At 35.7% G+C, this 14,862-nt stretch overlaps 1 protein-coding gene across 1 annotated transcript in view; it reads left to right on the plus strand.

Moving 5' to 3' along the window:
* Nucleotides 1–275: 275 nt before the first annotated feature.
* Nucleotides 276–14,862, plus strand: part of RB195_012220 (uncharacterized protein) — a gene marked incomplete at both ends in the record, with an annotated part of 30,033 nt that continues 15,446 nt past the window's right edge. Inside the window, 4 exons of the mRNA XM_064193983.1 lie at nt 276–376; nt 11,150–11,255; nt 11,931–12,033; nt 13,012–13,105. Of these exons, the coding sequence (XP_064051566.1) occupies nt 276–376; nt 11,150–11,255; nt 11,931–12,033; nt 13,012–13,105 (404 nt within the window). The remainder of the gene's footprint in view (nt 377–11,149; nt 11,256–11,930; nt 12,034–13,011; nt 13,106–14,862) is intronic.

Consider the following 14,862-nt stretch of genomic DNA (forward strand, 5'->3'; position numbering starts at 1 on the left):
AAGGACAATCAATCGTTTCTTCTGCTCAAACATGCGACACCAACACACACACATGCATACACGTACGAGCTTCAAAAACCTCTGCTCAGTTTCGTTTTTGGCGAGATCGATAATCGATTGATCGATTGGCAATTTCTATTCGGTTCCACTATGCTATTTCTTACGATTGGAAAGTGTCCGATTCGTTGTTTTTCTTACCATTTATCGCACCTACGTGAATATTTCGATTCAATTGGAGTTGTAGATCAATTTCTAACGAATTTCTCATCTACAGGATGGCTCTTGCCGAGCACGATCCCAAAGAGTTTGGGGTCGAGGATCTATTGCTATTGTCGAAACTCGATCAGCAAAGTATTGTCGATAATCTGAAGTTAAGGTGAGTGAAAATTACCTACGCACACATTTTTTTGTCATTATCGTATTTTTAAAAATGTTATATTCTTTCGATCTCTGTTTTTTTTTCCCTGCTGCTCATTTTCCATGGATCCCCCCCCCCCCATCAATCATCTCTTCTATCTGTCTCTCTTTTTACCACCTGAAATTCTATCCCGATATACTTCCAATTCATTGCACTTTCGTGCACATTGAGGAAATTGCATATTTCCTGAGATTTTACTATTTACAGACTTGAATTTTTCATGCAGTTGCTGGAAATCATTGGGAAGAACTTTTCCAGAGCTCTGCTCTAGCGTACTGTAGAAAAAGTATTTCTCCTGAAAATGAAACCGTTGGGAATTTGAGCCGCGGGAGAAAACACCACTCTAGAACAAGTAATAGGAGAAGTTGAATAAGTGAGAGCAATAGAATATTCTGGAAATTTTTATCACAAAAAAAGAAAAAAATCCATGAAGCACTATGAAGAACAAATTTAGCGCAGGAGAATATTCCTATGTGAGCCATTAATGATCTTCATTGCCTTGATCATCTGACTATGATCATCATTGATTATTTCTCGGGATTAGAAGAGGCAGGAACATCACCAGGACGAGGCCATTTCTTCATTTCTCAGGATTTTTTTTCCCAGGAATACTTCTTTTTTTTCGATTCTTCACCTAAACGTACATTCTGTGAATGAGTGAAAATTTCATGTACCTCTGGTTGAATTTTATAGTTTTTTTTACTATCATACTATCATTCTGTCTTATTAAATTATTTTTTTGAGTATATTTTTTTAAATTAATTGTAATTTACTACTATACAGTTCTATTATATTCACTATTTTCTTCACGCACGTAAACATTATTTATTGTTATTATTCACATACTATTTATTATTATATATTCGTGTCCTTTATTATTACCTAATTATCTTTTTTCTACTCTTTTCCATCAATCCATTATATAAAACAATCCAGAAAGAATTAAAATAGAATAAAATGCAGAAAAATTGTTGATGTTCTGGACAGAAATTCATTGAAAGCGATAACGTGAGCCAGTATGTAGGACAAGATTAAAAAAATAAAAATAGTTAATAGTGAAAAAAGTGGTTGAAAAAGTAAAGTAATTAATGATAGTTAATGGAAAGTAATTAAACTAAATTCTTAGTGCAGTTAATCAAAAATAATAAAAGTAAATCCCTAGGGCATCGTGTACATCCTGAAATTCATGGGATTCACGGAACGCAGTTTTTTTTTTGGAATGGGAGCACCTGCGCATTGTGTCATGCTTCTATGTGTGGATTCTTTCTGATCATCGACGTCTAAACGATCGCAACTCTATGGAAACCAGTGTCCAAGCGGCTAATATAACCGGTATTCAGCAATAAAGTAGTAACTGGTAATAACATTATGGATACATATGTACACATTGTTTTATTCAAAGTGTACGGTATAGGTGGAAGGAAATTAGACAAAAGATAAAGGATTTTTTTCGATTTTTTCCGAGAAGAGAAGTGAAAAAAACCGAATTAAGAGGGTCTTTTTCCAAGAAATTGATCCATACCTCTTCTTTTTTTTTTGGTTGAAAGTTCAAGCGACCCGAGAGGTTTATTGCAAAAAAAAGACTTTTAACAAAACTTTTGACTGTCTGTAGATCAAAAATTTTTCTTTTCATTCTTGGATCCAGAAAGTAGATAATTTTTTAAGGATTTTAGGATTTTATAGTGTACAGGGAGATTACTGAAGGAAACTAATGGAAGGGTTTTTTTTTTTCAAAAAATTCGTTCCTCATTCTTTTGTGTTGAAGGAGAAACGAACTAGAAAAAAAAACGGAAAACAGAAAAAGGGAAAAAAGCTAGAAAAAGAGAAGAAAACGACGCTAAAGGTGTGTTTTTTCCTTTTTTCCGTTTCTTTTTCCTTTTTTCTGTTTGGACGACTAAGTGATCCGCGAAATCCACCGCGTCAAACCTAAAAAAACGCTGGATCTCCCAGATCTGAGTAAGATGAACGCAGCGTAGTAAGTAATCGCAAGGAACCAGTTCTTATCGAGTTTTCTTGCTTGCGAAGAATGTGTACTTGCACTTTTTTCTATGGAAATGATGCACGAACGTGCAATAAAATATTTATGGACAACTCTAGTCACGCAAAGTTTTCTTAAGATTCCCTTAGGACGAAAAAATGGTTAATTCTCCAATTTTTCTCATGGAAAAATCGGTCAAGAATACTTCAGAATCGCGGGAGAAACCCCTCAAGTCGCATTTGAAATCATTTTCTCTGAGTCACTTTTTTGAAAATTCAAAAATCTTCAATTTTTTTCGAGAAAAAGGTGAGGAAATGATCTCTAAAAATTCTGCAAGAAAAAAATTCTCAAATCCTTTTGGAAGTGAGTTTCGCTCCGGCGAGCAGCGGCTGGTGTCAGCAATGAAACGAGAAATCCAAAAGATTCAAGTGAAGAACTGGACTGATGTTGACATATATGACTCATAACTAGGTAAATTTATTGTGTGTCGAGAATCGATGACTATCCGAGACTACGGGATCCTAAGTGGAATTCCATAAAATTCCGGGCCTTCAACTTCGACTTTTTTTTCGCCGCACATCTTCCCTTCTCGGCTCGGTGCCACCCAGCGCCTTATCTTATCGGGGCAGAAACGGCGCCGCTTTTTTTCCAGAAACACGCCGAAATAGTGCGAACTCGCTATGCCGCTCGTAATTTTTAGCGAATTTTCAGGAGCGGCGGCTGCGGCCCGACGGGACTTCAGAAACCCTCAGAATTAGATCAATTGAACTCTATAACCTAGAGCAAACACAATACGCGACGAGACCACGGCGACAATCCTAGAGATACGATGCTGGCTGGGGAATTAGCGCGAAATCTGCATAACTGGAATATTTTACCCGACCTAGCGGCAACGAAAATCTTTTTATTACCTTGGTCTGGAAAATTTGAACGATTCGATTGTAAATCGGGAGACTGTGGGATTTGTGAAAATTGCTTCAGTTTATAGCCGACTAGAAAGGATCTGAGTGGATTAGGGATATTTATGGAATTCTGGATCCTTCATGAAAATCTGAAATATCTTATATAAATATATATATATATAATTTATTTAATAACTATTATTTATTAATTATCAGTTATTAATTAATAATTTAATTATTTTAATATTAAATTATTATTAATCGAGAATAAGAGTGCTATTTCATTTTTGGGAAAATTTCCAGTTGGATTTTAAGTTGTAATCTGGATTCAGAACATTTCAGACAGTGGTTTAAATCCATAGATCCATTTAAATTCGGCAATCGATTTGTTTTCTGGTTCGGAGAAGCTATTGAAACTAAAATTGGAACATTTTTCTTTGCATTTCCTACGCTTTTCCGTACGTCAAAGAATCCAAGGATTCTTAGAGAAGGATTTAAGGTTAAAAAGTTGTGGCAGAAAATTTATGTGGATTTCCCTGGAGAACGGAGTAACGGTAATAGTAATAAATAATGAAATAAAAATAGCAATCATTTTAAAAACAATTACGTGAATACTAAATAATTTACAAATGAAAAAAACTCATATAATAATAATAAATAGTACTATTCTGCATTTGTTGTTGCCACCGTACGATTTTTGGGTCTCTTAAAATAATTTAATTTAAGGCATGATAAAATTTCTTTATATTTTTGCATTGATTATTGTATTTATATTAATAATTTTATTTTTAGCTTCTTTATATTCGTAACAGTGAGAATTGTGACTCTAAAATGATCTCTCAAATTCATAATAAATATAAAATAGAATAAAAAATAATATAATATAAAATATTCATTTCTAGCGCTTTCTTACATTCCTTTCTTGCGCACTTTCCCAGTTTTTCTTCCTGCTTCCTCATCTTTTCATCTGAAACTTTAAGATTTTAAAATTTTTCGTAAGTTTTTTTTTGCCTCTTTTGAATTACGAAAATAGTAATCAAAAAAAATAATCGAAAAATCATAACGTTATTAATACTATAATTATAATACTATATATCTACACCTTTATGAAATAGTCTGTTTCGATTGTGAGGGAAAATACGTTCATTCTCCATTCCTCCTTTTACGTTCATTCCAGAAAGTCCACTATTCCCTCAAGTCTTATGGCCATCAGTTTAGTATCGCTACACCTCGGTCAACACTGTAAACCATTTTCAAGTGAATTTTAGTCCAGTTATGACCAGGGGACTTAAAGGAGAGGATAGCGGGAGGTCCCACGAGTTCTTCGGGGGTTTTTTTCTCACAATTTGACCTGAATAATTGATGAATATTCGAATTATTTTAAACAATTTAATAGGAATAGATGACTGTAATGCTGTAAACATAATTCAGCACACATTCCAATCGTGTCATTTTTAATTAACGTGAAAAAGAAAAATATTTGTGATTGTTGCACCTTGTTAGGAAGATAGGAAAACTCTACTCTTTGTCATCTTTTCGTCGATGAGGGAAGGGATGGTCCCCGGAGGAAAACTGAACTGAACGCTTCCGTTCGTTGCCGTTGCCCTCAAATTTTCCTCGCAGCGCCTCATCTGCAAAAGAATGGGGAATTTCGAAATAGTAACGCCAGCTCAAAAGCTCCACATTGGCTCTGACAGCTCCGCCCCCGCACGGCACGGCTCCGCGGCTCCTCCGAGCTAATCAACTTCCCGGAGAATTTCGAAACAACCGCATTTCGTGTATGTATTCGTGAGCGGAAACAACGACACCGAGGGAGCACCGAGTAGTATTGAATTTAAGGACTTCTCGGATTTCAGCGGGATTTCGAAAGAATGGATTATTCATGAAATTCGTAGGAAAGGAAAAGAAAACTATAACAGAATTAGAAATACAGATATTTGTAAACAAAGATTTTGTATTTGTAAACATGTAAGAAAGGAAAATTTCTACGACATTCATTATATTTATTACATACATATTTATTATTATATTCACATTATATACTATATTCATGCATTATACATTATTATATTATCATTATATTATATTACATTATTGATTCGTATTTATTGATTTATTTATTATTTATATTTATTTATTTGACCTATTTATTTATTGATTCATTCATTCATTCACTCACTCGTATTATATTATTGTATTATACTATATTTTCTGTTCATATTTATTGATTTACTTATCGTATATATTTAGTTACTCATTCATTCATTCATTCGTTCATTCATTCATTCATTCATTCATCTATTCACTCGTTCACATGTGACCAATTAAATCTTTCTTCTCAGTGGAACATAATGAGAAAAAGTCGTCACGGTTAGGATTTTCTTTTTGGATGGATTAGTGAGAGGTGAAAAGATGAATGATGAAGATACGTTATGGAATGATGAAATGATGATGATATCTTTTTTTTCTTACTTATTTACTTTGTTTACCTGAGAGACAACAATACGCACCTTCATCGATTGAAATAATTGATTTTTTCCAAAATTTTCCCCCCAATTGAATTGATTTTCTCATCTGACAAGTATAAACGCTCTTCTCTAAACGGTTTTCGTAGTATGACTGAGATTACCATTGTCGCAAACTATCCTGGGATATTGTGGATAAATGATCCAAAAATGAAGTAAATCAGAAAACAATGAAGAAATAGAGGGAAAATTTCACTTCATTCTTATTTACCCATGTTACTTTTTATTTGGTAGTATTTATTACTAAAACTATGTACTTTTATAAATTACATCTAAGAAAAATGAGATGAAAAGATGAGAAAAAATGAATGGGATGATAGGGCGCTACATCGTTAATTTAACGTCCTTACAATATTTCCATGGATTTTTCTACAACATATTTTTTTATTATTTGAGAAGCTGTTTCCATACAGAAGTTATGTAATATAATGTTATAAATAATTATATTTATAGCAACAGGATTTTTTTTTCGTTTTTCTTTGACATCAGCTAGTTTGAGGTCTTTATTCCACTTTTTTTCAAGAAATTTTATTCCCTCGTTTTTTTTTCTCGGTTGTTTTTTAAATTCAATTTTCATTTTAATTTCCCATTTTATGTTCTTTAGTTCACGCATAATTTCCTCCACCATCTCTCCTTCCTGGATTCGTTCCTCTTAACCTCACTACCACTACAAAAAAGAAAAAAAAAGAAAAAAAAGGAAAAGTAAAAGAGCATAGGAATGCATTTGGCGTCGTTACACTTCCTTCTCAATCATCTTTCAGCTCTTTTTTCAAGTTTCTGGAGGTAATTAACGTAGAAATGTGTATCTTACGCCTCTAATTCCACTCATAAACGTTTTTATACGCGACGAAGAACAATTAAGTAATTACCTTCGGTCTAGTATAACTCTGTAGATTTTTCCTCCCTCATAGGTGGTTCCATCACTTCCATCAACGAATCCCATAACCCCTCAGTTAAACCGTCGACTGTAAGGTCCTAAGGCTAATATTTACCTTTACATGGAATAAATCCAATCTAGCGGAATATTATGTCAACAAACATTGAGTGCACACACACACACATCCTATAAATGGAACTCTCATAGTGTGCGACGGGTTAAGTAGGTTACTTACTAAGTACTATTTGTTCATAAACCCCCCTAGAAAGTTCATAAACCCACCGTGACCTTGTTCAGGGGCTTAGCCGACAGTCTGGCGCTCATAGAAGGGCGGTTTTCGCCGCGCACACACACCTGATCAGGGAGCGGGTGCTTTTTCCTGCGGCTGGCATTCGGCCAACAGTTCGAGATCATCCATCGTTCGAATGAGAGGATGGCGCTCGAAAGTTCGCCACATTCGCACATGTCTTTGCGATTTTTTCCACGGGGAATTGGGGGGAAATTGCTTAACGATACTTAGCAACTCTTTAGAAGTCGTTAAGATGTTTTCCGATGGCAGAGAGAGAGGTTTTCTTCGAATTTCGAATGAATCGTCAACGAATCGATATGATGGACCTATCTGAGGACGTTTTTTTCGATCGGGGTTGCAACCTCATCGAAAATGTTCGTTCACGTATTTGCTGAACTCCTTAGCTGACACACATTTCGGCGCTTTTCGGAGTTTTAGCTTACCTCAGCAAGCATTTTCAAGAAAACTCCGTTCCGTTCAAGTGATGGCAGTTCAAACAACGAAGAAGGATGGAGGGAAGAGGTGAATGAATAGGAGGACTGTGAAGAAGGAAGAGGAGGGCCAAAAAGAGGAAGGGAAGAAGAGAGAAGGGGAAAAGAGGAGGAGGAGTAGGGGGAAAGGAGACGAATGAGAACAAGGGAACGAGAGAAGCGTGAGGAGAAGAATGAAAACGGTACCATGAAGAGGAAAGAGGAAAAGGAAGACCAGGAAAATTCGAAGAAATCAAAGAAGATCCTTAAAGAGACCTTAGGGGTGGGAAAGTGAAACTTTTAAGCTAGAAAGAGCTAGGTGAAAATGGAAAAATGCAATTTCTGGTAAAAGAAAAATATTTTTCAATTTTTTTTCTGCAATTTCCTTCGCAGAGATTGAATTGAAAGATTGAAGCAATTTCAAATAAATTGTGAAAAAAAACTCCCGTAAATCATCGGACTCCTTGGGGTTAAAATGACGCGAGCGGCAGAATTTCTGCCATGTTCACTTTTTGTGTAATCTAAACCACATGAAACGTCGAAATCGAAAGATTTTTGGATTTTTCTCCGGACGACAGAAATTGCTATTTCGCTGCAGGAACACGTTCAACAACAAATAGCGATGCGAGAAAAATGCGCGACGTGTATCAAATTATTTACCACTGTCATTTCGTCAAAGAATGTCATCAACGGAATCGATTTTCGCCGGAGATACGAAGAAAAAGACAGAAAGGGAAAAGTGAGCCCTCCTTTTTCCAGCTCCTCCAATTTATGAGGTTTTGGCAGAAAAGGAAGGGTGGGGGCATTAAACAATGGTAAATACGGATCTCCGAGGATTTTCTTGCCAAACTAAGGATATATTTGTGGATGTGAAAATTGAAAAAAAAACTATGGATAAAGTGTTTGGATTCGATTAATCGTTTCTTCCTACTTCTAGTTCAGGATGAGGTCATGAGGTTTATGACCACAAGGTGGAGCCTTAGAATGACTTACGTAGCCGATATCAAACAAATCTGGCACCAATTTATCAATTCCGGAGGAATTGAAATCTTAGTTGGCTTACGAAGATTTCGAACCATCAACCATAAAATCGCAGACGAACCTTTTATCAACTGCGCTACACCCGCACTCAAGAACAAGTAAGAGTGAGTGAGAGTAAGTGAGAGTAACTAAAAATTGAATTATTTCTTTTTTAAATTTAAATTTAAATTTTAAAAAATTAAGACTAAAATTAATCAGAAGAAAAATTAAAGTTAAAGAAAATTAATTAGTGTAAAATTAAATTTAAAAATTGCAAACCTCCAAAGGTCTTTGTAGGTCTAGAGGTTCGAAAACATGTAAAGTATGAAATTTCAGTAACTTGCTTGCTATTTTCACTTGCTATTTTTCATCCCAATTCCTTTCTTTTCCTCCTCCATTTAACACGACGAAAAAGGGGTAAGGAAAGGAGAAAAACTCGAAAAAAAAAAAGCAAAACGAAGCAGGGAAGAGAATGGATAGGAAAAACTTTGAAAATTACCATTTTCTTTGCGAGAACGTAGACGATGATGAGTATTTTCTTTTGTTACTCAACAGAATTTTTCCTTTCCATCGAGTTCCGCCTTGACATTCTCCGAACCCATTGTGAGAATGTGAACACATCGTTCAGCATCAGGATCGATGGGGACGTGAATCCTGTTTCAAACCGACCCCTTACACATCTTACGATGATTCTAACTAAAATTTCTTATGGTTTTTCTCGTAAATCATCACCGAGCGTGATTTTCCAAACGTAAACCTACGCTTCCGGAAAACTTCTACGATTCCGAGAATCATCTATGGATTCTTAGCTGTTCATCCATGAATTCTGTCACATTGGCGATGTTGCTCATCATTTTCTGTCCGTTCTTATTCCAGAATTATTCGATAGCGATGAGTAGGCGCGAGAAAAAACCGCCTCGAATAGTGTCAACTATCCACAGTGTATAATTTACAGTAATCCTTTTTTCCCTCCGGGACACTTTTTCATGGTCCGCAAACATTGTGTACATGCCTGTACATACAAATTCCACCTCCACCACACCTAATTCGTAAGTAATTCGATATTTGTTTGAAAAGAACTGGTTTTGTCGACAACGGCGGTGACAACTTCCACTTAGAGGGTGTGGTGGTGGCTGTTTGGCGGAATTTCTTCCAGATGGCAAACACTATTGTTCGTGGCGTTGATATGAACGTTAATGACGAGTGGGGACGGGAAAAGTTGGTTAGAGACCCAGAATGGGACACAACGCCATCGAAGCCTTGGTAGATTGACACCTATGGAGCGCTCTGGATTTGATCTCGAATCCAGAACGATCTCGTGGAAGGTTGTTTAACCCTAGGTAGGAGAACAACGACCTCTTTTCCCGGCACGAAGAAGATTGTGGCAGTTTCTGTTGCCAAAAAATTGACAATAAAAAAAATCTTTAAAAAATAGGTGATGAGACTTTATTTTGTCTCAGGCATAGTATGGATTTCCCGTTTCTTGTGTGATTAATATACAAATTAATTAATTAATAATTGATTGATTGATACAATACAAATGAATTAATGATTGATCGTTGATTTGTACAAATAAATAAATAGATAATAAAGAATAGAAATACAGAGACGGAATTTTTTTCTAAATTTTTCACCGTGATCATTTCCAAAAAACATAAGAATAATCAACATGAAGACAAAAAAAATAAAGTTTTCGTCAATCTCCAGAAATTATCTCGTTAAATAAATAAATATCCTAACAAATGCTGAACGTCCATAAAAACCAAAGATCACATAGCTTGACGTCCGGATCGACAACAATTTCGTTTACGATCCCATTACTGAGGGAAATCGGAACGGTAAATCGTGATGAGACCCATTTAATGGCATTTGATCCCTGTGTGGAGTTAGCTGAGGAACCGGTCTGAGGAAAGCTGAACTAACTCGATCCGCGTTCGATGACGGTGACGTTCGACGCTTGAGGTTTTCACATGAGAGGGAAAAATGAGCTGAAGAGTGCGTGAGAACGTCAACGTTTCTTGCCTGCTGCGAAAAAGTAACGAATGTGTGTGCGTGTGTTTAGGAGGGTACGTGAAGCTGGCAATTTTCAGGAAACTGACGTAATCCCTTATTTCTTGACCTATATATTAATATTGATTAATCCTAATTTTTTTTACGTGATCACAGTGAAAAGTTGTTTTGAAAAAAATTCTCCTTTATTTTTTTCCTTTATTCGATCAATTTACTAGAGAGATATGTGGGTAAAAAATCCCCTCCATCCGCCAAGAAAAAAAAGTGAAGAAGAAATCAGGCGTAGCATCATTAATTTGTATTTTCAGGATTAGAATTAGAAAAAAAAGTTGAGAAAATAAAATAAAATGATTTTTTCTTAAATTAGAATAACCTCAGCAACATTTTTTTGATTTCTCTCCAACACATCTCTCCAACATCTCCCTGTTCAGTTTCCATTCTTCTTGCTTCTTTTCCTTCCCACCAAAGAATTTCTGATTTTTTTTTACCCAAACAAATAAACAAGTAAACAAGCATGCAGGTGTAAGCATAAACAAGCATAACGGCGCGGAATAGAGCATGGTTATTTTTCTGTGAACTACAATTATCTTGTTCTGTTATTTACCTCACAGAAAATTCCGCAGAAATCTCAGTCCGTAAAAAATCGCAAAAAAATTTCAGATTCTCCAAAAGTCGTATCTACACATACATTGGCGAAGTGCTGATAGCAGTGAATCCATACCGTAATCTACCAATTTATGATCAACATACGGTGGAAAAATACAAGGTGAGAATATGTTTTCTTTTTTTTTGATTGTTTTTTTGCGTCATCATTAAAATTATTTCTGCCACCGAGCTGTCCAAAGTCATGGCAGATAGGAAGAAAAATTTGGAAAATTCAACCTTTAAAATATTTGCGCGCGGTTCTTTCGTGTTCAAACGAAAAATTCTTGAAGGATTTTCTTTTTTTTCTCGTGAAGAATCCGTTTCTGCGAGAGTTATGATTTTCCAGGCAAATAGCGCTTTTCTAAAATAAGCAAAAATGGGAATAAATAAAAAAGTAACAAAAAAGTGTGAATTTTTGTTAAATTTGGGTAATTTCAGAAACGTTCTGGATTTCTCTAACACATCTCTTCAACATGTCTTTGTTCAGTTTCCATCCTTCTTATTTATTTTCCTTCCTTTTCAAGAAATTCTGAATTTTTTTTCCAAACAAATAAACAAGTAAACAAGCACATTGGTATAAGCGTAAACCGGCGTAACCATTACGACATTTTCATTGTCACTTTAATCAGTTCTTTAGGATGGGGGGAGAGGGGAATTTTCAAAAAGATTTCGAAGGTGATTCTTTTTTAGATTTAGCAAGAGTTAGAATTCAAGAGTAAAAATTATTCCTTTTTAAATAATTGTGATAGAAAATAGAATGCCAATTTTAGCGCTAAAATGATTCGAAAAATTTCAGGGTCGTGAAATTTATGAACGACCACCGCATGCGTTTGCAATCGCCGATGCTGCATATCGTTCGATGAAACGATATGGAAAAGACTGCTGTATTGTCATATCAGGTATTACTCATTAATTTATTATTACATTTATTAGTAATTTACTGTAATTTTATTTATTTCATAGTTTATGGTTGCCAATAAAGAATTGTTTAACATCACTTAACAGAGTTCCCTTTTCAGTTTTCCTGGCAACCTTCCTGAGGAGTTTTTTTTGTCTTTAAAAAAATACTTGCAGAACACTCGTATCCTGTAAAATTTATTTCCCACCATTATCATCAGAAATTGTTCGATACCTTCAAATACTGGCGTTGGGTTGCTCGGAATGTTCCAGAATGTTGGAAAATTTCCAAAGTCTTAGACCTGATTCGCAATAAAATGTGTGAACGAAATAGAGAATTTTCAACTGTATTTAACACAGTTGACAATACTCTGAAAATGCACTTTTCTCTAGCTTTTTTTTATATTTCCTTGTCCACATATGAAAATTAGCTTGATATTACATATTTCTATATTCCCACCGCTTTTAGCACAATGTTTCCAGAAAATAGGATAGAAAGACGCAGAAGTTCACGACGTTTTGTTCGAGCAACTAGTACTTCGTTTGTATTCATAGATTTCACTCGACCACTACATATTGATCGCAATGAGATCATTTTTTACTTACTAATCTATTTCTAGTCGTTTTTGCCGAAATCAATGATAAAATAAATGTGCAAATATATTTTATCCTACAAGAATTTAATCATTTGATTCGTTCAGGAAAACTCAAACTTTCATCGATTTTTTTTGGAGTGATATCCCATAAGAAAGGAAATGATTTGCCGAGAATTTTTTTTGGAAAAAAAATGACTTTTCCGAAAATAAGGTGTCAAATTTTCAAATGAATCAAATGACCTTCGCTTCTCCCGTCGTTCTTCAAGTTAATCGAGCCGTACGCCGATAATTCCTTCGTAACTGAATCAAATGAAGGAAAAATTGATATTTATCAGTTGGAAAATATTAAAAATTGATTGACAAATTAACTACTTAAATTTTCAGGTGAATCCGGTGCTGGAAAAACAGAAACCAGTAAAATTATTATGCGATATCTTGCTGCGATTACAAATCTACAACAGCAACGTGAAATTGAAAGGTCCGTCAGTTTTTTCCCGTCGTTTTTTTATCCTTTTTCCTCCTATTTTTTCCATCCAGTCATCTAGAAACAATTTACTCTCGTTATTTACTACATCACTGCTGCAATGCTATCAATTCTAATCTTTTCTCCTCCTTCAAATTGCAACCCCATCTGTCGCCCTCATTTACATGTGCCTCGAGAGTGTCATGTGCAGCCGACGACCTTTTCGACGAAAATTAATCAAAGAGCGGGGACGGGGGAGAGGGAGAGGGGGGAATGTACGGGTTAAAATATGGGAAAGAGAAGTAGAGGAGCAGAATACAGGGCCTTCGCACTCAGCATCCCTCCACAAAAATCTAAAAATAAGAGAAAAAAGGATTTTTTTCGGGTCTTTTCCTTCCATTTCAAGATAAAACTGCACTTTAGAAGCCGTTCCCAACCTCTACGACCTCCTCATCTTCCCGGCGATCCGATACGATCAAAGATCAGAGTCTGGCTCATTGTTCACTACTTCCGCACGACCTCCATCCGAACACATCCTCGAATTTCTCGCTCAAAACCACTACTAACACGCTCAATCGTTCAACAGCCCTTTAAATGGCCAGCCATCCAACCAGCCAGCACATCTGGTCATCATCGTTCGCTATTCTCGTCACATCACAAAGCGAGTGTTCGCATGACGGAAGCACCGCAGACGGCGGGCGGATCATTCATTTGGCCGGGGGGAGAAATCCAGGAAATCGTCGGATGCGGCTAAAAGCGGTTGATTGAGGGAGAATTCGGGAAGAAACGGACGTTCGAGAACGGTTTCAAGGATAACTAACAGGGATTTTCTCGAGATTTTATGAAATCTGTACATATTTGCCTCCAGCAGTCAGTGTCCAAATCGCATCATACTACTGTGATCAAAAATAGCGAGAAATTCCAAAAAAATCTCATTTACTATTCATTAATATTTCATTTCATTATGATTTATTTGTTACTCTTCAAAATTTCTTTTTTTCTCATCTCCTTAAAAGTACTCAGCACTTCGGCAGCTTTGTGCCAATCCTCGGAAACATTTCTTTTACTCGATTTCCTGGATCCGCCTCTTCGATACCGTTTCTATCTCCTCAATCGAGTCAAAACGATGACCCTGAAGTGGTTTTTTGAGCTGTTTGAGGGAACAACCAGAAGTCAGACGAACCCGAATCAGGTGAATACGGTGGTCGCGGAACGATACGGGAGAAATTTTTAATGAAAAAATCGCGAACAACCGGAACCCCAAAAGATCTCGCATCGAATAGTGACCGTTTCGAGGAAAACGTTAGCAAATGTAACTCATTAACTACCAGTTGACGATCCTGTCATAAAATTTGACAAAGATGTCACTGAAGGTTGTGCGTGCCAATAGAAGAAGAAGAAAATTCATGAATTTGGATAAATTTAAGGAATTTTAGATTTACTTTACTTTATTTTATACTTTATTTACGAACCCTTACTATTTTTTGATCGCAGAAGTAGCGCTCTACTTCCGAGTTGTTATCGTAATTTTCCGTATCGCTTTCAGGTTTTTTCAAATGGCTATAAGGGAATACTGTAAAAAAGTGATACGGTACTCTTTTACTTTACTAAGTAAAGTTACCTAAAGCAAAGCACTACCTTAAAACCTTGATACTTTGATATGATACTTAAGTTACTAGCTCTAAAAAAGTGATACGATACCTCTTCTTGGAAGATCATATTTGGTATTTGCAGTCGCTTTCAATTTCTTCTTTTTACTCCATTCTTATCTT

This window comes from Necator americanus, chromosome III, assembly GCF_031761385.1.
Source record: "Necator americanus strain Aroian chromosome III, whole genome shotgun sequence".
Lineage (NCBI taxonomy): Eukaryota > Metazoa > Nematoda > Chromadorea > Rhabditida > Ancylostomatidae > Necator > Necator americanus.